This window comes from Triturus cristatus, chromosome 4_2 (genome assembly GCF_964204655.1).
Source record: "Triturus cristatus chromosome 4_2, aTriCri1.1, whole genome shotgun sequence".
Taxonomy (NCBI): Eukaryota; Metazoa; Chordata; class Amphibia; order Caudata; family Salamandridae; genus Triturus; species Triturus cristatus.
The window spans coordinates 720,034,177-720,056,708 of NC_140586.1; the positions used below are offsets into that span (position 1 = coordinate 720,034,177).

The 22,532-nt window shown below is 48.4% G+C and overlaps 1 protein-coding gene across 2 annotated transcripts in view; it reads right to left on the reverse strand.

Annotated features, from left to right (window-relative positions):
- Positions 1-22,532, reverse strand: part of LOC146834961 (enoyl-CoA hydratase domain-containing protein 2, mitochondrial-like) — a 205,802-nt gene that overhangs the window by 15,843 nt on the left and 167,427 nt on the right. For both annotated transcript variants that reach the window (XM_085602606.1, XM_085602605.1), the window contains one exon: positions 16,612-16,662. In XM_085602606.1, coding sequence (XP_085458732.1) covers positions 16,612-16,662 — 51 coding nt within the window. The remainder of the gene's footprint in view (positions 1-16,611; positions 16,663-22,532) is intronic.

Genomic DNA, 22,532 nt, shown 5'->3' on the forward strand with positions numbered 1-22,532 from the left:
TTATCCTTATCATTGCTAGAAAATAGGGGGCGATTTACCACTTCCCAAAAAAGCTTGCTGTCTATTAATTCCGAGGCCTTCTCTAAATCATCCCAAGCGAGGTTTTTTTAAGTCCAACTTCCGTTTTCTAATTGCCTCTTTGTAGGCGCCTCTAGTCGTTTTTACCAGCTCCTTATTCCTTGGTTTTTGTTGCAAAGCCATTTTTAATGATTTTAGAGAGGCAGAACATACAGCATCAAACCATTTAAAACCCTTGATCTTGTCATTACCAATAAATAACCACTGGACACAATGGCAAAGTCAATAACACTCATCGAGCCTCTAGTTCCCTGGAAAGTTGGTATTGGGAGGGGATTTGGGGCAACCCATGGTTCCATTATGCATAAATCGTTAATTACAATAATGTTATTTAACGCATCACCATGGGGTGTGTGCTTAAAGTGTTGCACAGGGTGTTCATTTAGATCTTCCAAGCCACATACATTTGACCCACCAAATTTACACAATGAGCAGTTGAAATCACCAACCCAAATGATAAAAAGTAGGGGTAAATCGCTACGCACCTTGGATATAGCTTCCTGCAAGCTCACAATTACAGATATTTCATTTTTATCAAAGACATTGTGATACCAATTAATCAACAATAAGGGCACAGGAAACAGATTGTAGCAAAAGTAATTGGTACCAGGGAGTGTCCACTATTTTAGATGTTGTTAAATTATTCAATTTTAGGGAAAGTGCAGTCAGTATCCCACCCTTTGCCCTGCCTGCCTGTGATGGCACAGCTAGTACACTAAAGGACTGAAAACCGTCAATATCCTGATCAGTTCTACTCCATGTCTCCTGGAGACACAAGATATCATGGCTACCCGCATAATCCAGCCATGCTTCATCTTGTAGTCTCCCAGAAAGGCCTGCAATATTCCACGAAATCAGGCGGAACCTTGTTTCCCCTGACGGATTACCTGGATGTTCGATACGGGTGGCCCCATCCAACCTAGGGGCAGGCAAGGTCAGCTCATAATCTACAATATCACAAACCTCTGATTCCAAGAGATTATCCCGTTGTACATTACAAGTTAATACCACCTCATTAGTATTATCCCTCGATCCATCATAACTATGTTCCACTAAGGAACTAGCCTTTTCGCTGAATAATTCAATGGGCTTTTGACTGGTTGGTAGTCAGTCTATCCCCTCCATCCCCATGAGTGGGTCAAAACGATTACTTAGGGCAATATTATTTGGCATCCACCCAAGGTATTCCTCACCCCGAAATCTCATTCCGTGATGATTTCGCGGTGGTTGTAAAGGAATATTACTTGGTGTCCACCGAAATATTTCTCACCCTGGGGTCTCATCCTAGGATAATTTTGGGATTGTTGAAAAGCAACATGCTTTAGATTGGGGTAAAAGTATTCTAAGCCTATACATTGTATATCCCCCAATCTACCAAACCTTAGTTTACAACAAATAAAATCTTTAACCCAATTGTCCCTAAAGTTTATGAGGATACAATCCCCCTCCAAATCTTTCTCACTTGGCCCCACCCAAGGAACCCTTCGGACACTTAATATTTCTGTTCTAGAGGCAGGGGGAAGTGCCCTATTTTTATTGAGCCAAAAGGTTACTTTATTTCTAAGATCCATGTTTGACTCCAATTGATTTGGCCTGACTCCTGGGACTCCTGTCAAAATTGCAATAAAAGGAGCGCAGTCAGGGGGTAGATCTACACAAACCGGCTTCTTTAGTGGAGCTTTTTCTCTATGATTTATAAGTCCCTGTTGTGGTATTACCCTAAGCCCAGAAGTGACTGCCTGCTTGGGTGCGGATAACTTTGATGTGGATGCAGCGGCCACTGCGGGCTTTTGCTGACAACCCATAGCAACCACCAAAGTAGAATTATTTGAGGCAGTTTGTAAGGGTACTTTAGCAAGAGTAGCAGTTGCGGCCATTTGCGACACTGCAACTTGATTTTTTGGTCCCACTTTCTTTATAGCATTGGGGTTACCCCCCATGGTTACAGTAGGTTTACTGTTCTTAGCCAATTTCTCAAGACAACGAGTATTGACCGATATAAGATGTTCTAATTGGTCCAGTTTCAAATTTACTATTTGCGTTCTTTCTACAAGAGGCGTCAGAAGCCCTTTAACCAGCTTTTCAATATTAAGCAATAATTCATCATTATTTGGGCAGGAATGATTTGTATGTACATAATCCCCAGATGAAATCCCCCTCTGTTTTGCTGATTTCGATGTTACTCTTAAAGTATTTATTTTTACTGTTTTGGCTCTACTACCCTTATTGTGACCCCCTCCTTTTTTCCGTTTACTAGTTTTTATAATTTCAATTCCTACTGGCTCGGGTTCTAAGACCTGGGGTTGTGTTAATGTGGGCACTATAAGGCTCAAATTACAGTTTTGGATGCTATCCCCACTAGCAGTGCTTGATGATATACAGTCTTCGTTTGGGCAGTCCACCAGGTCACTCGAAGAAATTAAATAAGAATTAGAATTCATTACAGGAATTGGGCTATCTACCAGATCATTTACTAAACTTTTTTCAGGGGTAATTATAGAACCAATACGTCCTAGTGAAGAGCGTTTCCCTGTTACCAGATCTATTGAGAGGCGCTTTTCTGTAAGAGCGATTTCTTTTTCCAATATCCCTGTTGCCCGAATTATAAAATCATCCAAAGTTCCAGTTGCTTTAACACTACTCGTTTTCAATGTAACCTGCCTACCCTTTCCGGAACGTAAGGCCATCATGGGGAAATTCTTTTGAGAGGAGTAATACAGGACAAGATCCCAACTGAAGAAAACAACCTATAAATCAGACCATTAAAAGATAATAATAACACTTAAAAATATAAAACAAATACTTCAGGCCTGTGATGAAAGAGGATAAGCCCGGCCCGTCCTTATTCATCCTTGGACGGCCTTAGACGGCCCGCCCTTTGCCCGGGCGCTCCCGCGCACTCCCGCGCGGTGGGCGCGTGTCCTTCTAAAATAGCAAAAGGAAGGAGTGATGGGCGGGGGGGCGGGGCCAGCAGGGAGAGCAGCCCAGGTGAATCAGATTGGGCTCGCAGGGACTCCTGGGCGATGGAGTCCCTGCTAACGTGCTCGCAGCCCTGCCAGCAACAACACGCCCCAAGTCCTAGCACAAGAGACCGCCCCTCTCCCGACAGCAGCTCCCGCTGATGTCACACGCACTGCGGGACCCGCGGAGCGGGTCCGGTGAGTTGCTGTGGCTTTTCCAAAGGGCAGAGGGTGAAGAAAGAAACAGCAGCAGTCCGGTGGCAGGTCCAATCAAAGGGCAGGTAAGCGTCCCACGAACAAAGTCCTGGAACCTGTTTTTACTCCGTGGGCGGGAGGGCGGGGTCAGCAGGGAGAGCAGCCCAGGTGAATCAGATTGGGCTCGCAGGGACTCCTGGGCGATGGAGTCCCTGCTAACGTGCTCGCAGCCCTGCCAGCAACAACACGCCCCAAGTCCTAGCACAAGAGACCGCCCCTCTCCCGACTGCCGCTCCCGCTGATGTCACACGCGCTGCGGGACCCGTGGAGCGGGTCCGGCGAGTTGCTGTGGCTTTTCCAAAGGGCAGAGGGTGAAGAAAGAAACAGCAGCAGTCCGGTGGCAGGTCCAATCAAAGGGCAGGTAAGCGTCCCCAACGTTTATCAAATGAGTCCTCCATCCTGCACATTCTGGGTCTAGACTGCTAGAAAGCGATCAATGGGAAATGAGACAGGTTTGCAGGTGAGCAAAACAATTACACATTACCTGAGCAGAAACCTGCGCAGACATGTAGGCTCTCTCCTTCCCCTGGGGCGGGAGCGGGGGAGGGCAGGGGCAGATCTGAGGGGGCGGAGGGGGGGTCTGTGAGGGTCTGAAGATGAAGGTAACTGCCCAGACAGGGCTCCTTCCTCCTTTGCAGCACAAGAAGAGGCCGGAAGTGATGTCAGCCACTTCTGCTGGTGCTGTCTCTGCCGCCCCCAGTGCGCAATACTATTTGAACTATACCCACCCTGGCAATTATTATAATTCAATACCACAGAGTTATGGGGAGAACCCCAGTTCACAATGATGTCAGAAAGGTGTTAATGTTAATGTGCAAGTGTTACCCTGCGCCCACGGGTTGGAAATTAAGAAACCCCTTCCTCTGATACTAAGCTGATCGCTCCCGTAGTCCCACTTAGTCAGGGTCCCAGGGTAGAAGGTGGGGGTAGGTAGCAGGGCTAATTAGGCGACAGTCGACAAATAGGAGTTTGGCCACTACTCAGGAAGTTCACCCATGGCATCAATCAATCAATCAATCAATCAATCAATCAATCAATCAGTGACACTTATAAAGCGCGCTACATACCCGTAGGGTCTCAAGGCGCTGGGGGGGGGGGTGCCGCTACTGCTCGAACAGCCAGGTCTTCAGCTTCTTTCTGAAGGAGAGGTGGTCTTGGGTCAGGCGCAGGTCGGACGGGAGGGAGTTCCAGGTCTTGGCGGCCAGGTAGGAGAAGGACCTTCCTCCTGTAGTCGCTCTTCGGATGCGGGGGACGGCGGCGAGGGCGTGGTTGGCTGATCGGAGGTGGCGTCTGGGAGCGTAGAAGTTGACTCGGCTGTTGAGGTAGCTCGGGCCTTGGTCGTGCAGGGCTTTGTGTGCGTGGGTGAGGAGGCGGAAGGTGATTCTCTTGTTGACGGGGAGCCAGTGAAGGTCTCTCAGATGTCCGGAGATGTGGCTGGATCGTGGGATGTCGAGGATGAGTCTGGCTGAGGCGTTTTGGATCCGCTGGAGTCTCTTCTGGAGCTTGGCGGTGGTACCGGCGTAGAGGGCGTTACCGTAGTCCAGTCGGCTGGTGACGAGGGCCTGGGTGACGGTCTTCCTGGTCTCTGTGGGGATCCACCAGAAGATCTTCCGTAGCATGCGTAGGATGTTGAAGCACGCCGAGGAGACGGTGTTGACTTGCCTGGTCATGGAGAGGGAGGAGTCCAGGATGAAGCCCAGGTTTCGTGCATGGTCTGTCGGTTTGGGTGCGGTGCCCAGGGCGGGAGGCCACCAGGAGTCGTCCCAGGCGGAGGGTGAGGAGCCCAGGATGAGGACCTCCGTCTTGTCCGAGTTCAGTTTCAGGCGGCTGGTCGTCATCCACTCAGCTACCTCTTTCATCCCTTCGTGCAGGTTGGCTCTGGCGGCGGTGGGGTCGTTGGTCAGGGAGAGGATCAGCTGGGTGTCGTCGGCGTAGGAGATTATGCTGAGGTGGTGTTTGCGTACGATGGCCGCGAGGGGGCTCATGTAGACGTTGAAGAGGGTGGGGCTCAGGGATGATCCTTGGGGGACGCCGCAGATGACTTCGGAGGCCTCTGACTTGTACGGTGGTAGGCGGACTCTCTGTGTTCTTCCGTCGAGGAAGGAGATGATCCATTCCAGCGCCTTGTCCTGGATTCCGATGTTGCTGAGGCGCCGTACTAGGGTGCGGTGGCAGACCGTGTCGAAAGCCGCGGAGAGGTCTAGGAGGATGAGGGCCGCTGTTTCTCCATTGTCCATCAGGGCTCGGATGTCATCGGTGGCGGCGATGAGGGCGGTCTCGGTGCTGTGTTTGGCTCGGAAGCCGGACTGTGAGGGGGTCGAGGGATCCGTTCGTCTCGAGGAAGGCGGCCATCTGCTTGTTGACGGTCTTCTCGATGACTTTGGCTGGAAACGGGAGAAGCGAGATGGGGCGGTAATTCTTGAGGTCGGTGGGGTCCGCTGTTGGTTTCTTGAGTAGAGCGCTGAGTTCGGCGTGTTTCCAGCTCTCAGGGAAGATGGCGGTGTCGAAGGAGGTGTTGATGATGTCTTGCAGGTGGGGTGCGATGACAGCGTCGGCCCTGTTGAAGACGTGGTGAGGGCAGGGGTCGGTCGGTGATCCGGAGTGGATGGAGTTCATCGTGCGGATGGTGTCTTCGGTGCTGATCGGGGTCCAGGCGTGGAGGGTGGTGGTGGGGGGGGGTGGTTGGTCGGTCATGGTGTGCGTTGGTTGGTTGTTGAAACTGCTGTGTATGTCCGTGATCTTGTTGTGGAAGTATGAGGCGAGGGAGTTGCAGAGGTCTTGCGATGGGGTGATGTTGTTGTTTCCTGCGCTGGGGTTGGAAAGCTCTTTCACGATGTTGAAGAGTTCCTTGCAGTTGTGTGCGTTGTTGTCCAACCGGTCCTTGAATGCTGTTTTCTTGGCGGCGCGGATCAGCTGGTGGTGTTTCCGGGTGGCAAGTTTGTAGGAGGTCCTGTTGTCCGGTGTCGGTTCCCTTTTCCAGACTTTCTCGAGGGCTCGGCAGTTCTTCTTGGAGCTCTTGAGTTCGTCGGTGAACCATGGGGCCTTCTTGCTGCCGGGTCTGCTAGGCGGGGTCCTCAGCGGGGCGAGTTCGTCCGCGCAGTTGCTGATCCACTTCGTGAGGTTGTCGGCGGCCTGGCTGGGGTTCGCTGAGCTGGCAGGAGGGTGCTGGCTCAGGGAGGTGGCGAGCTGGTCTGCTGTGATCTTGTTCCAGCTTCTGCGGGCGGTCTGTTGCTGGTGATGGTGGGACGTCGTTCTCTTGAAGGTGAAGTGGACGCAGCTGTGGTCCGTCCATTGAAGCTCTGTGGCGTGGCTGAAGTCGATGTCTCTGCTGGATGAGAAGACGGCGTCGAGTGTGTGACCGGCGAGGTGGGTGGGGGTGGACACCAGTTGCTTGAGTCCCAGGTTGGCGAGGTTGTCGAGCAGGGTGCTGGTGTTGTGGTCGTTGTTGTTCTCCAGATGGAAGTTGAGGTCTCCCAGGAGGATGTAGTCGGCGGAGGGGAGGGCATGCGGGCTGATAAAGTCGGCGATGTCCTCGCTGAATTGTGTGCGTGGTCCAGGGGGTCGGTAGATCAGGGTGCCTCTGAGGGTGGTGTTCGGGTTGGTGTGGATCTGGAAATGTAGGTGTTCGGCGCTGGTCAGGGTGTTGTCGGTGCTGGTCGTGAGACGGATGGTGCTCCTGTGGATGATGGCGATGCCTCCTCCCATCTGGTTGGCGTTTCGGTCCCTCCGGACGATCTTGTAGCCCTCTGGGATGGCGATGGCGATGTCGGGAGCTGAAGAGGCGTTCATCCAGGTCTCCGTGAGGAAGGCAACGTCTGGAGCTGTGGTGTCAAGGAGGTTCCAGAGTTCGATGGCATGTCTGTGGACGGAGCGGGTGTTGATCAGGATGCACTTGAGGTGGGTGCTGCTGGTGTTCGGCTTGGCGGGTGCTGGTGCGAGGCAGGTCCGGATGCAGGTGAACTTGCAGGCGTGGCAGCTGAAGGGTCCGTGGGTGCGTCTTGGGGTGGCTTGGTGGCATTCTGGGAGTCGGCCGGTGTTGAGAGCGAAGAGGGTGGCGGCAGAGTACGTCAGGCGGGTAGGTCGGGGTCTTCGAGGTCGAGGTCCAGGGGTCCTGGCGCTGGGCGCGGTTCGGTCGCGGACGGGCGCAGACGGGCTTACCTTTGGCGCGCCTTCGGCGCACAATCGGCGCGCCCGCTGCGCGTTACCGCTGCGCGTTCGCACGGTCGCCATCTAAGGCGAAGTGCGCGGGTGGGCGGGGCAGCTGGGAGGCGGGAGCGGGGAGGGTTACAGAAGTCAAAAAGGGGCGGGGACAAGCGGCGGTGGCGGGAAGGGAGGGCGGGGGGCGACGAGGTAGGCGGACAACAAGGAAGGAGAGCAAACACGGAGAATACAATAAAACAGGCACAAATAAACGTTACAACAGGGGAAAAAAGAAGGTTAAACTAAGCAAGCACAATATACCGTCAAAACAAGGCAAAAAACACTCGCAGCGGCGGCAGCCGGCAAACGAGGCAGCAGCGAGGCAGAGGGCAGGCAGGGGGCACACGCAGCAGCTGGTGGCCGTGCGGCGCATGTGGAGCAGAAGCGGGCTGAGGGCGATGGAAGGATTTCAGAATAAGTATTCCGGCACCAGACCAATTCTGCGGAACACGGGGGTGGTCACGCCATCTCTTGACACGCTTTCTGAAGCATTCCGCAACTACTCTCACCACCCAGACCTGATCCGGGCAATACTACCTGGCAATGCGAAGTAGACGGTGCTAGGTGAAGAGAGGGCAGTTGGTCTGCCCCAGTGAGGGCACAAAAGGAACAATCGATGAATGGGGAATGAAGCAGGTGAGCTTCTCAGAAGAAGAAGGCACCAGTCAGTAACACGTCGATTAAAGAAGCACCCAGGCAATCCAGGCACCGGAACAGAAATCTGCTCCTCCACACCTCCACGGAAATGAGGCACAATGTCAAGTGTGCATTTATACGACCAGCACCAGGCAGTTCTGGTCACACACAATAAAGAGTTGCAAATTCCATACCTCCCTGGAAATGAGGCACACAGCCAGCTGCACATTGATTCAGGTCGCACCAGACACTTCCGGTCACAAGCGCTAGTTCAGCAGTGCTGCATGAGGTAGAATGAGGCACTACTACAGATACACCCTCGCCTCAGATGGTCTCAACTTGTGAATCGGACACTGCACACAATGAGCATGCATTCGGCATGTTGCACGAGAGAGATGCGGCGCGATCGACAAAGCAGGCCACATGTGGTCCCGCAACTGGTGAATTTGCTGACCACCCACAAGACAATTAGATTTATATTTAGCCAATGATTGTTCAATTTGAGGCAACGGTTGTGGTCTCATGGGATACACCCTCAGTGTGTGGAGCAGATGTGTGCAAAGAGGTGTAGGTAGGGTCATCATTTTCACCAGGTTTATCAGTAGTTTGCATACAACACATCACTCAAGGTACTCGATTAGAGAAAATTATGATGTGGTTGGTGTCAGGAAGGGAGAGGAAGGACACAGATCTATTGGTAATGCATTGGTTTTGTCTATGAGATGACTAATAAGTGGTTTTTATCAATCACCACCCTGGACGAAGTGACGAAGGAAAGAGCTCCCAGACAAGTATCACAGGAGTTGAGAGGATGAGGGGCTGTGGCCGGAGCTGCTGACTTGCGAGCTGGGGATCCCGGTTCGAGTCTCAGCGGCGCAACATCCTGTGATTCTGGACAAATCACTTAATCTCTCTGAGTGATAAACAAGGCTATATAAATCTGCTAATTTAATTTAAAGTATCATGCAAGCCAAAAAAGCAGAAAGAGGAAAAACTTTGTGAGAAAAAAGTTCCACGAAAGCGGATGCTAACAGTATTTTGGCTACGGGAAACTGATAAAAGTAAATGCAGGGAAATATGCTACAGCCAATAGAAATGGAGGAAAAGTAATTGGCAAGCACAGGAACCAATGAAAAGCCAGGAAAGCGAGGGGGCAGGATGTGAGCCCCTTCTAAGATACATATTAAAAAACAATAGTGACATGAACCAATAAGTGTGTGGGATTTTACTGCCACCCCCGTTCCCAACTGGAGAAAGAAAAAGGTGAGAGCAACAAGTAGCATAAGGGATTTCCCAATGCAAGAAAAAGGACAAAGCTGAAATTGCAGCATTAGAGTTGCATATACCAGTTACTTCACTCTGCACCAAACTGTTTTCCCAACCAAAAGACACTTCAAACAGCACGGTTTATGTAGATATCGGTTTGTGATTTGAACTAAGCTGACATGTTAAGTAAACAAAAAAATCAGAATACTTGAGAAGACTCTGCCTTGAGCACTGCCTAGTATACATTTGGAAGTAGAATTCCAATGAAGGGTTCATGCAAACGTAGTACAGAGGTGTGGCGTAAACAGTATCACCAAATGAATTTATAATAAAATACGAACATTAACCCAAGAGTGTTAGATTGAGAAAATCCACAAGTTTACCACCTGAGGCCTACTGTCTTTAATGTTCACGCTATCACACCAGATGCACACAACTTACCTTTCACTAAATAAAGGCATAGCGAAGCAATTATTCTAGCGCCAAAAAGAATGCGCATCAGTACTATGTGCACTATACACTTCCAATGCTTAGTTAAATTAAAAGCCACATCTTGCACCCTTTTTGACACTGACTGATCTCAGAGGTAAATAGGTTGGGGAAGTAATCTATCATTTGATTGCTTAATGCTTGGATTACTATAGGCAGTGCATGCTTTGGTACTCTCATAAAGGGGAGGATTGAATTGTTAATGTCTCAGGCTATGCCATATCCTAGACAGAGGGTTGAACTACATTTGCGACCCTGAATGAGTAATAATTTGTTAAAGCCTACCCTAGGCACTTGATACTCCCTCTATCAGGAATGCAGACAGGGATGAGTAGAAATCTTCATCAAGCCATGCGTAAGAAAGCCAATAGTTGCCTTCATGGTACCACTGGTCTGCTGAATAAACTGCATGGTATCGGCTCTCTTTCAAAGGGTATGTCCCTGTACACTAAATATCCCACACGTGGGTGGAATGGCAGTCTCTGAAATGCCCCAGAATTTCAGAACCCACATGCCGATTTCAGAACTAATTCACTGACTTTATTGCCAGTTCAATATAATTCATATTGTCGCACTAGTATCTCATTTTTGAAATATACACATCACCTCCTTCGTGATGGGATTCTACTGGTTCATCCTATTGGTCCGCACCATCTTCAAACTTAGATGCATGATCTACCAATCCGCCACAAGTGCCACCCATGTTATCTGGCTGACACGCTCACCATCTCTGGTGACTCCTGCTGGCACACCTGCTACCAGGACACCATCAAATTAGAGATGAATAAGTGTAAAGAGGGGGGGGTGGAAGCAAAGTGCCTTCTTCATCTATTTACCCAGGATTTGAAATGAAGTTCCTCTACTTAGCAGGACTGCCCAACCTTGCTCCAACTTTAAAAAGAGCAGAAGATACATCGCATTTTGTTGTTGTTAAACTGTTTATTGAAATTTATTTTACAAATAATTTTCAACACAGTAAGTTACCCATCCAGGTCATCCCATGTCAAAGGACATATAGGCGTTCAATTTCCGTTGTTAGTGTTGACCACAGAAGGGATCACTCAAAGAAAAATGTACAGCCTAATCCGAGCTAACCGTCCCCAATGATAGTCTTTCCCCCACCCATCCAGAAAGCAAGAAAACAACCCATGGTCTCATATAGTTGGTCTGAATTTTGCAACACTACTTCCCTGTTAGCCTATCACCATCGAGGGTGGTCTGGCGTCCGCTTCACATGAAGACAATCATGTTAGCGCATTCATTCAGAAAGACCTATTACTAGTTAGCTGTTCGGGTGCTAGCATGAACCTAATTAACTGATATCACTGAGAAACTGGAAGTAGGACCTTTTTCTTCCAATTGAATGCTAGTCTCAATTTTGCAGCCCCCGCACACTGCAAAGACCAGTTGCCACTCACACTTAGCTATTGCGTTAGGGGGAAGTGGGGGAATCCCTGGATATTACCACCAAGTGTGTAAGAAGTCTCCTACGGCATCACACCCCTTCCAGCATCTGGGATTTGCATTAGAAAACATCCAGTAAGGACAGAGGGGGAGGTGTAATGCCACCCATATCATAATTTCCATGGGAGTACCCTGCCTGCTATGGATCTGAAAGTCCTCAGCCCTGCTAACTCTCTTCAATCTAATCGAAGTCCTGCCTACTCTGTATCCATTCCCATTCCCTGTTGTGTTGTCAATGTTGCAATATCTAATGTGCAACTAATTCCAGATAAAAACTTAAAATGCTGTCTGTGGTACCTATTAGTTATGGGAAGAGTATCTCAAAAGCCATCTTCTCTTTAGTAGCTGCCTGTCGGAGGCATGGATAAGGGATTCAGTGTCTGATTTGTGCATATTGTAGGCATTCCTTTTAGGGGAGGCATAATTCAGCTTTGGATTGTTCAAAACGTTTAGGATAGGTAAAGCAATACATGCCAGACATTATTCCACACCCCCTCCACCATTGCTGGAATGACTGGCCCTCCAAAGCAGGGGTAAGGTCCCTTGATTACCCATTAATGTGGATGGGGATAGGAGACCACCGATGTCCACACTATCCCAGATCTCTATGGTGCTAATAACTGGTGTACTAAGATAGGCATTGGGAGGCCTGTGCTTCTAATCTACCCATATTAAGTACCATAAGGGCCTGTGTATTATTGCGTGGTCCATATGGATACAATTCTTCCCAGATTCTGCCTTTGACCACACCACAGCTATTCTCAATTGGCCGAAGTGTAATAATGGGGAATACTAAGCAGGACAAGCCCACCATTGTCTCTTGCATGAAGGAAAACATTCTGGGAGAGTCTAGGGTTCTTATCCCTCCACGCAAGCTGGGAGACAAGCTTTAGAATACGATTCAGATAACCTCAATCTAACCAAACCAGGAGGGCATGAAACAAATATAAAAGCTTCAGGAGGACATTTATTTTGATAGTGTTAATCATTCCTAGCCAGGAAATCATAAATGATCTCCAGGCCTCTAAGTCTCATTCAATGGCCGCTATTAGAAAGGGGTGGTCGGTGTCTAAAAGAGCTGTGCGAGATGGAGTAATATTGTCCTCTAGGAATTTAACATATTTCTTGTCGCATCAGAAAGGAAGCAACTGTTCTAATTCTGTAGCTTCATCTTCTGGAAGGGTTAGATTTACAGCCTCAGACTTGTCATAGATAATCTTGTAGCGTGAGACGTCTTCAAAAGATTTAAGAAGATCAGTCACTACCAGGAGAAGAGTGTGGATTCCAGTGCATGAAGATCATCATCGGAATACAGAGTAATGTTGTCTTTTTTGAAGCGCACCTCTTTAAAGAACAAAACAATGATGAAGTAACAGTCCACTTTTGCTCTTGGAAATCAGCTACCACTCGAATCAACACTTTGGCTGTGAGTCTGTCTTTGACCCTGTGCAGTGCTCAGCTGCCTTTTGCTAGGTTTGTGCTGTATGAATTCCAGATACTTACACACACACAAACACGTGCATGATATGTGTCCAACTGAAGGGAAATGTTCTTGAAGGAAAAGTGTTTTGCAATACAGAGAAGTGTTTCTGACATGAATGGAGAGGGATTTCTTAGCAACCTGTGTAGCAAAGCTGGATGAAAACACGTGGGTCTTAAAAGGGGACTTCATACACCAATGGGACGATCAAAAACAGGAGCAATCTCGAAGTGCAGAACAAGAAAGGAAACCCAATGTCCCACTTCTTGTCATTTACAATCCAGAAAAAGAGCACCAACACAGTCAATAAATCAAACAGTTCTTGTATAGCACAGCTTATCACCCATGAGGGTATCCAGATGCTGTGCTGTAGGAGTTTATTCGAAGAGCCAGGTCTTGTGTCCCTTCCTGAAGTTGGTCAATGATGGTGCGGTTCGGAGGAGAAGGGGGAAGAGCGTTCCAGGATTTGGCGTGAGGTGGGAGAAGAAACGTCCTCTGGTGCAGCATAGATGAATGCGTGGTGTCTGGGTGAGGTGAACGGAGCGGAGGTTTCTGGGTGGTTGGTAGAAGTTCAGTCGGTGGTTCATGTATGCAGGTCATTGGCCATGGAGGGCTTTGTAGGCTTGAGTCAGGAGCTTGAATCGGCATCTCTTCTGGATTGGGAGCCAGTGGAGGTCTCTCAGGTGTTGGGTGATATGAGTCCTTTTGGGCAGGTTGAGGATCAGTCTGCCTGCTGTTCTGGATCATCTGGAGTCTTCTTATGAGCTTGCTGTTGGTTCCTGCATAGTGTGTGTTGCCGTAGTCGACCCGGCTGATGATGAGGGCATGCATCACTGTTTTCCTGGTGTTGATGAGCAGCCATTTGAAAATTCTATGGAGCATGTGGAGTGTGAGGAAGCAGGCTGTGGAGAGAGAATTATCCTGTTTCATGTAGAGTCCGCTGTCCGGGATGGTTGCGGGCATGGTCTTTTGGAGTGGGTGCACGGCCGAGTTCTGATGGCCACCAAGAGTCGTCTCAGAGAGTGGTGTGTCTGCCGAAGATCAAACTTCAGTCTTGTCCATGTTGAGCTTCATGTGGATGTCCTTCATGCAGTTGCGGAAGTTGGCTTTCATTGCAGTGGGGTCAGCTGAAAGCGAGAGGATGAGCCGATTGTTGTCGGCATAGGAGATGATGTTGATGTCGTGGGTTCTGACTATGTCTGCTAAATGCGTAATGTAGATATTAAAGAGGGTAGGACTGAGGGATGAACCTTGAGGGACTCCCTAGATGGTGCGTTTGGGCCGTGATGTGGAGGGAGGCCGACGCTCTGCTTTCACATAAACACACAGTTTTCACATGGACACACACTTTCCATGGATTTACAAGCCTTTAAGCAACAAGATAAACAACTTCAAAAAGTGCCCCCAGGTAGGGCCCAATTTGCTGTTCGACAAGGACCCGATCACACAACAAATGACCAATAATAATGGGACTATACCATATTAATACAAGGCGGTTTGCATTTGCCTACAATTAAGTGGTATAATTACACATCAGTGACAAATGTTTTAGTGTGGGCATTATGGGAAACAGCTCAAGAAGTACATGAGTGAATGAATCACCACAGCTTCAAGAAACAAAGAATATAGCTCGAGGGGTGAATATTTCTGAGATCTGAAGAGTGCAAAAGATAAAATATAACTTAAAGACAGACGGAAAGAAAAATATAAGGGCATGCAACTGTTCAATATATTTAAAGATGGCTTGGAACAGAAATGGCAGCTTCGTGATTAACTGCCTTCAGTATTAAAAGTCTACCACTCTCCCTCACAGGCTGCAGGATTCTGACCTGGCAGTTTATACCTTACGGTCTGAGGCACTTCTCCAACATCATTCTGACCCCAGTGCTACAGTCTCATACAGACACGGAAGTGACACATGATTGACCCCATCCAAGACTTGCATTCTCCTAACATAACCTAGAACAAGATCAGCCCTATTATTCTAATCTTCAGACTTACAGGGCTGCTTGAAGACTGATGCCACCAGATGCAAGATTCAAATTGCTCTATCCCAATCAACCATCTAGAAGCTTTCGGCCAACAGGTGACTATTTGTGCCTCTGCAGCCTTCCAGAGCCACCGATATGACATGTGACTAACAGACATAGCATAGCCAGCCTTGAAGACGGATGCTAGATGGAATGTGACAGTCTCCACCCTAACCCTGTCCTCTCTGGAACCCCTGCCTGGCAAGCGATTGACCTCCCTTAGACTTAGAAGTCCCCCAAAGGCTTTGGCCTGACACATGAACGACTTTGGCATAAGACCATAGTTTCCTACTGAGACTCATTGCGCCTCAGCAAACAGGTCCTAAATTGGCACAGACATGACATAACAATAACTACACCCACGTAAAGCAACCTTTTAGAGACCTCAAGTGTGCATGCAAGTGACACTAGAATTTAGAGGTGCTAACCTGAAGTGTGACTGTCTGGCTAGAGATCTCAGTGGTCTTTCAGAGAATCAACCACAGATGTGATCTGCTCTGGCCCATCCTTTTGGGGACCTCACATAGATAATTGATTGACTCTGCTTCTCAGAGGTGGTAAATCGCTCTACTTGTAGCCTTCATGACAGCCAGAAATGCCTCCTAATGGTTCTCTTACTCCACCACATTTCAAGACACACTCCACTTGATTCTATCCTTAGCTGTCCAATTGAAAAGTTGGATATCAGGATGTTTACAAACCTCATACAAACATGTGATAATGTTATGTAAATTGATGCATTTATTAGGAGCCAGCAAATAGGAATTACACCATCATAATGGGTAATGGGAAAGTCTACCTCAACCTTACAACATTAAACATGCCCAGCTTCAATTTCTTCCTGTGAATCGCAGGCTTCAGAGAGAAACAGAAATAAGACATCTTACAGTATAAAGCGGTACATATTTTTTTCAAAGATCATTATTGCGCTACTACGTGGTCTAATTGTCAGCGACGATTGCAAAATTCTTGTAGCCTAAACAGGGTAAACGTTATTTATTTTCAATTAAATTAAATGATTACCTATGTCTGCAGATGCACAAAGATTTCACCTCCAGAAGACATTCCTTAGTCTCCAAACAAGGTTCTACACTATTGAACAACCATTGTCTTCTCCATCACTCTATGCTAGCCACTTGGGATTCGATCCAGTTATCCAATAAGTGATCCTTGCTTCATAAAGACTAGCCCAACTATGTGGTTTGGAGCTTAGGAGTCAATATTCTAATTTCTCCACAGGCTAAATATCTGACAGCTTTAATTTTATTGCACAATCCAAAGAAATTTCCACTGTGAAACACAAGAACCATCTTTCTATATCTTTCGTAAATCCTTTTTCAGCCCCGTAAGCGCCTAAAACAGATTATGACCGGAGTATAAATTGTGCACACAGGAGAATTTGCTGGACAATTTTTGACCAGATAAAACCTGAAACCGGGAATAGGATGCACCACTAGCACATAAAAAATTCCCCATTCCAAGGTGCATTAATCATGATAATATACAAACTGCAAAGCCATAAATAGAGACCCCCATGCCATTGGCATTTATTGGGTGTGTATTTGCACCCAGGATTGTGCCACCATAGAATGGGTCTTATTATGGTAAGAGTTAGCTAAAGATGTGTCTGCTTGTCACTCAAAGTTAAGATGGGGTGAAGTAAGAACGAACTGTTATCCGAGGTGTGCAATTATCAGTTGCGTCCTAGGTCACTTGTTTTACTAATATCCGGACATCAGACATAAATAATTACCTCAATGCCTTTGTTCATGGAAAGTTTTGCCATTTTCACTGCCACTGGAGCCTATTGGAAAAAAGGAGAAACAGGCATAAATATAAAAAAACAATTCAATGGACTTAAAAGTGTTGATGGGTAACGCAAATACCTTGAGAAATTACTACATTCTTTCAAATGCAATGCGGGGTGCGGCTAGAATTCAATCTACCCTTCCTCAATATATACTAAAGTGCTGAATTAAATTTAGGCAGACAAAGTAATTACCATCACCATGGCGGAGTACTCCATCCGCTGTATTCAGAGATGCCGCGGTACCCCTACGGCCATCTCTTGTATTTCCAGGAACCGCGGTTCCTGGGAATGCACTGGAAGTTTGACGGGCCGCTCAGTCAAGGTCTACACACTGAAGGTCTACCCCACTCTAAATAAGGCGGGTGGAACTTTTGGTTGGCGGAAAGGGTACTCCGTCATCATTGAGGAGTACCCCCTTCCGCCAACCTATAAATCAGCTCCGAGTGCACCTATGCAACTATGCACCAGATTGAGAGTACGTGTCTGTGGATTTGCATGGATAGTGAGCTGGGCCTTACACTCTCCTTTCACCTGGAGTACCCCAGCATCAGAGCCCCTCTGCCACTAAATGTCCCCATGAGGTGGCTTTATCCACCTTACTTTGCTGTTCATTCAACAGTAGCGGGGGTGCCTGGGCGGCTCTCGGTGAGGGTCGGCCGCCTGACTTGTTGCTGCAGCACCAATGCGAATGTTCCCATCATGAGCAGTTTTATGTACTCTCTAACATATATATTGCTTCAGGGCTCCACTTTCTCCACCTCACGCATATTAATCCTGGAGGGGCTCATTTTATTCAAACTATGAGCACATATTATACATGATTTAAATCATATGCTCGGCGTCACCAAATATCTGTGAACATCGTTAAACCTGCAAACAAAGTTCATTGTTTCTTAGTAAATAATACAAAGTCAACATATGTAAATGAAGAAAAAGATAAACGCCCATCAGTGTGTACTGTGCTTCCATGCGGTCACGGTAGTGGAATACATTTATGTGAAGACTGCCTCCGTACATATCTGATTTGTTTTTTAAAAGCGGTAACGTATCAAGGAATTTATTAACTATGGATGCACCAACATTAGGACATTTTCCTCTCTGTCGTTTGTTTTTTATGGCGATTCGGTTCAGCTAAAGCTTTCTTGTTACAATAGAACATCATTTATACCCTGTCAAATCTGTCGTGTTACAGGAGAAAAATGCTTTTCGTTCTGCAGGAGCTGTTGTGTTATAGTATAAACATGTACGGAATTAAAGTGAATTAATAAAACATGCATTAAAACCTCCTAAAACATCAATATACTCCCGATATTAAAATTACAAAAAATAAGCATAAACTGGTTTCTAAAAATGAGAAATCCAAAGGACAATGACAACTTAGTCCCACCCGTGTTAAGGGTGGGACTAAATTGCTACACAGCGCAGAGAATTCTGCATAATACACCTATTTGCACCTGACCTGGGGAGGGTTACATAAGCGCTGCTATACAATAAATCCCCTATTTGATAAAGCAATGTCAAATTACTTACTCCACCATCATGCACGGCCCATAATGGACAGAATGAAGGGCAGAAACAATGCAGGTAAAGAGGCAAATTTTTATGTGATGCTGCGATTTTGTAAGGAACAATTTAAAGCTAAAAAGTGAATTTTATGAGTGAGAGAAGTTAAAATTAGGAAAGTTATTAATATGTCCATATGATCTTTTGGCCTTATATCATTGCCAAGTTACACAATTGCTTGGTATTTAGCCATGTGATGAAATCTAAACAATGCTTCCGCCGCCTATGAGCACTCTTCTCTTCCTAGCTTTTTAGAAGTAACCACCCTTTGATCTTCTAACCTCCTGCTCCAAATCACTGACATGAAAAGACAAGCTTTGGTAAATGCATAGGTTTCGCCTATGGGATTAATAATGAGAGGTATGGGAGCAGTGTATGAGTGCAGGGAGAATGGTGCAGGGTGGGTGGTGCATGCATGAAGGTTAGTTAATAAGTGTGTGAGTGCAGGGTGAAAGTGCCTTGTTGCATGGTGATTGATGTGTATTCAGTGCAGAATGAGACTTGTGTCAGTGTACATTGTTCACCTAACTATAACGTTACTTTAACCTTTGGTTTGTTCAATGAAAAAATAAATAAATACAAAAGCAGTTTCTTGAAATACAGCTTTCATTCAGCAAGCTAAGCGGAGCGAGACTGAGACAGAAAGAGAGTGAGGAAGAGGAAGAAAGAGAGAAGGGGGCAGCTGACAGCATCAGAATAGGAGAAGTAGACAGAGTCCTTTTCCTTCTCTGCTCACCCGGCTTCCCCCGAACGGCCGAGCCTTATGCCGAGGCCTCGGCTATTTCTGCCGTCCTGGGACCCATTACAATAAAAAAGTAGGGGAACAGATTCTATCACATTGAAAAGGTAGGGGTATGCGGTGCCCTGCCGATCCCGCCCACTTCGATCACTGCATATATATGGTGATAATAAAAGCGAGCGATGAAGGAAGGGTTTTTTTTTAAAAAATAAGAGAAAATCTACAAAGGATGGACCCCGGAGGAAGAACATGATTCAGTGGAATGTATGCCTGAGAGTGGCGCGGTGGGGTAACGAGGGAATGTGTTGTTAATGATGATGTAGAGATACATCGAGCTCAGACTTCTAAAACCACAAGGATGACGCTCAGTCTGTATACTGATGTGATGTAACAATCAATGTACCTTTATAATTTGTGTAGCCGCTGTATCTACCAGCGTAGAGGGGCGAAAACAGGTGTGTACAGCTGAGATTGTTATGCTAGCCTGTTGTCAAATTTAACTTTAAAAAAAAACATTTGTTTAAACGGTTTTGAAGCAAGACCCTTTGAAAGGATGCAGTGTAGGTGTAATTTTGGTCAAGGGAACTTAAGGCAAATACTTCATGTAGGGCACTCGGGTACTGCTACACATTCCATGCAATCATTAAGTAAGATGCAACACTACGTAGGTACAAGGGTACTTCGATGATATCAAATCTATGAATTACTCCCTAGATCTTTGATTCAAAGGACTTTTTTAGTGTAGGCTGTAGTGCCACTTTTATCGCACAACGTGGCAGGATGGTTGGGTTTCTTTTCAATGGGCCATCCGCCTTTCAAAACGTATTTACCTTACCTTTGCAAAGTTTCACAATAAAAAACATCTTCCGTATGTATACTTTACTTTATCCCTAAGCACTTCTTATTTATGCTGCTCACCATTTTGTGGCCTGGCTTTATCCTATGAAACTCGAAGTAACAAAGCACGATCGGAAGTGTCTCTTCTAGCTCCATTGGAGCAACAAAGGTGCAGAAGAAAAAAATCTAATTTACTGGCTGACAAAGTAAAAGAAAATGTGCTCTTTTCCGCTGCACTTTGGCCGCTGTTGGAGATGTGAACACTGAAGCGACCCTGATTTCAGGTAGGTCGCCCCCCCTCTGCCGCCTCACGGTCCTCCTGTGACGCTGCCTGTGCCTGCCCCGCTGCCTGCTTCAGCCGCTTCCTGACCTCGTGCCACCGGTATACTTGTACTCTATTGTGCGTCTCTTTTGCTGTAATAACGTAATATTGTGCCTCTTTCTGCTGTAATTCTGCTTTAGTTCCTCCACTTGTTGTTTTGCCCTACATTGTACCCCTGCCCCCCGTTTTTTGCCTTCTGTATCCCCCCTCCCGCTCCCCTCCCTCGCACTCTCCTGCCGCTGCGTCCCTGCGGCCCCGCCCCCCTGCGAGCCCATTCACCGCTCCGCTCCCGCCTCCCAGCTGCTCCTCCCTCCCACTGCCCTTCTTATGGCGGCCGCGCCAAAGGCAAGCCCGTCTGCGCCCTGACCGCGCCCAGCACCAGAACCCCTGGCCCCCACAGGAACCAGAAGCCCCACCTGAGATACGACACTGCCGCCCTCCACGCTCTCAACACCGGCCGAATTCCCGCCTGTCATCGAGCCACCCCGAAACGCACCCACGGACCCTTCACCTGCCAAGCCTGCAAATTCACCTGCCTCCGAACCTGCACCGCGCCCCCCAGACCAGGCACCAACAACAACCACCTCAGGTGTATCCTGCTCAACACCCGCTCCGTCCACAAGCACGCCGTCGAACTTTGGGACCTCCTCGACACAACAGCGCCAGACGTCGCCTTCCTCACGGAAACCTGGATGAACGCTTCCACAGCCCCCTGACATCGCCATAGCCATCCCGGACGGCTACAAGATCACCCGGAGGGACCGCGTCAACCAAACCGGAGGAGGCATCGCCATCGTCTACAGGAACACCATCCGCATCACGACCAACTCCGATGACACCCTCACCGCCGCTGAACACCTTCACTTCCAGATACACACCGACCCCAAGACTACCCTCCGAGGTACCCTTATCTACAGACCCCCGGGGCCACGCACACAATTCAGCGAAGCCATCGCAGACTTCATCAGCCCGCATGCCCTCGCCTCCTCGGACTACATCCTCCTAGGGGACCTGAACTTCCACCTGGAGAACAACAATGACAACAACTCCACCACCCTGCTAGACAACCTCGCCAACCTCGGACTCAGGCAGCTGGTAGACACCCCCACCCACTACGCCGGCCACACGCTTGACCCAGTCTTCTCCTCCAGCAACCTCGTCACCTACAGCCACTCCACCGGACTACACTGGACCGATCACAGCTGCGTCCATTTCAACTTCAGGAGGACCACGACTCACCACCACGCACAACAGGCTCCCCGAAGATGCTGGAGCACCACCGACCAGCTTACCACTTCCCTAAGCCAAAACCCCCCTACCAACACTACGGACACAAACGACGCAGCCCGCAACCTCACACAGTGGATCACCAACTGCGCCGATGACCTGGCACCACTGAAGAACCCTCGAAGCAAACCTGGCAGCAGGAAAGCCTCATGGTTCACCGACGACCTCAAAGACTCAAAGAAATCCTGCCGTACCCTCGAGAAAGCCTGGCGCCACGAACAGACAGCAGATAACCTGACTGCCCTCAAGAACGCCACCCGAAAACATCACCAGCTGATCCGCACAACCAAAAGGACATCATTCAGAGAACGACTGGACAACAACACCCACAACAACAAGGAACTCTTCAGCATCGTTAAAGAGGTCTCCAACCCCAGCGCCAGCAGCAACGACATCACGCCTTCGCAAGACCTCTGCAACTCACTCGCCACGTTCTTCCACCGCAAGATCGTCGATATACACAACAGCTTTGGCGCCCAGTCCACGTACCCCACCACTGCAACAACGCCCCCCACCACCACCCTCTGCGCCTGGACCCCCGTCAGCACTGAATTCACCACCCACGTGATAAACACCATCCACTCTGGCTCCCCAGCCGACCCCTGCCCCCACCACATCTTCAACAAAGCCGACTCCATCATCGCACCCCAACTCCGGAGCATCATCAACAACTCCTTCGCATCCGCTACCTTTCTGGAGAGCTGGAAGCACGAGGAGATCAGCGCCCTCCTGAAGAAACCCACCGCGGACCCCACAGACCTCAAGAACTTCCGGCCCATCTCGCTCCTCCCCTTCCCCACAAAAGTCATCGAGAAGACCGTCAACAAGCAACTGACCGCCTTCCTCGAGACGAACGACTCCCTTGACCCATCGCAGTCCGGTTTCGGAGCGAACCACAGCACCGAGACCGCCCTCATCGCAGCCACCGACGACATCAGGACCCTGCTTGACAACGGGGAAACTGCCGCCCTCATCCTCCTCGACCCATTGGCCGCATTCGATACAGTCTGCCACCGCACCCTAACAACCCGCCTCCACCACGCCGGGATCCAAGGAAAGGCCCTGGAATGGATCACCTCCTTCCTCTCCGACAGAACACAGAGAGTCCGTCTCCTG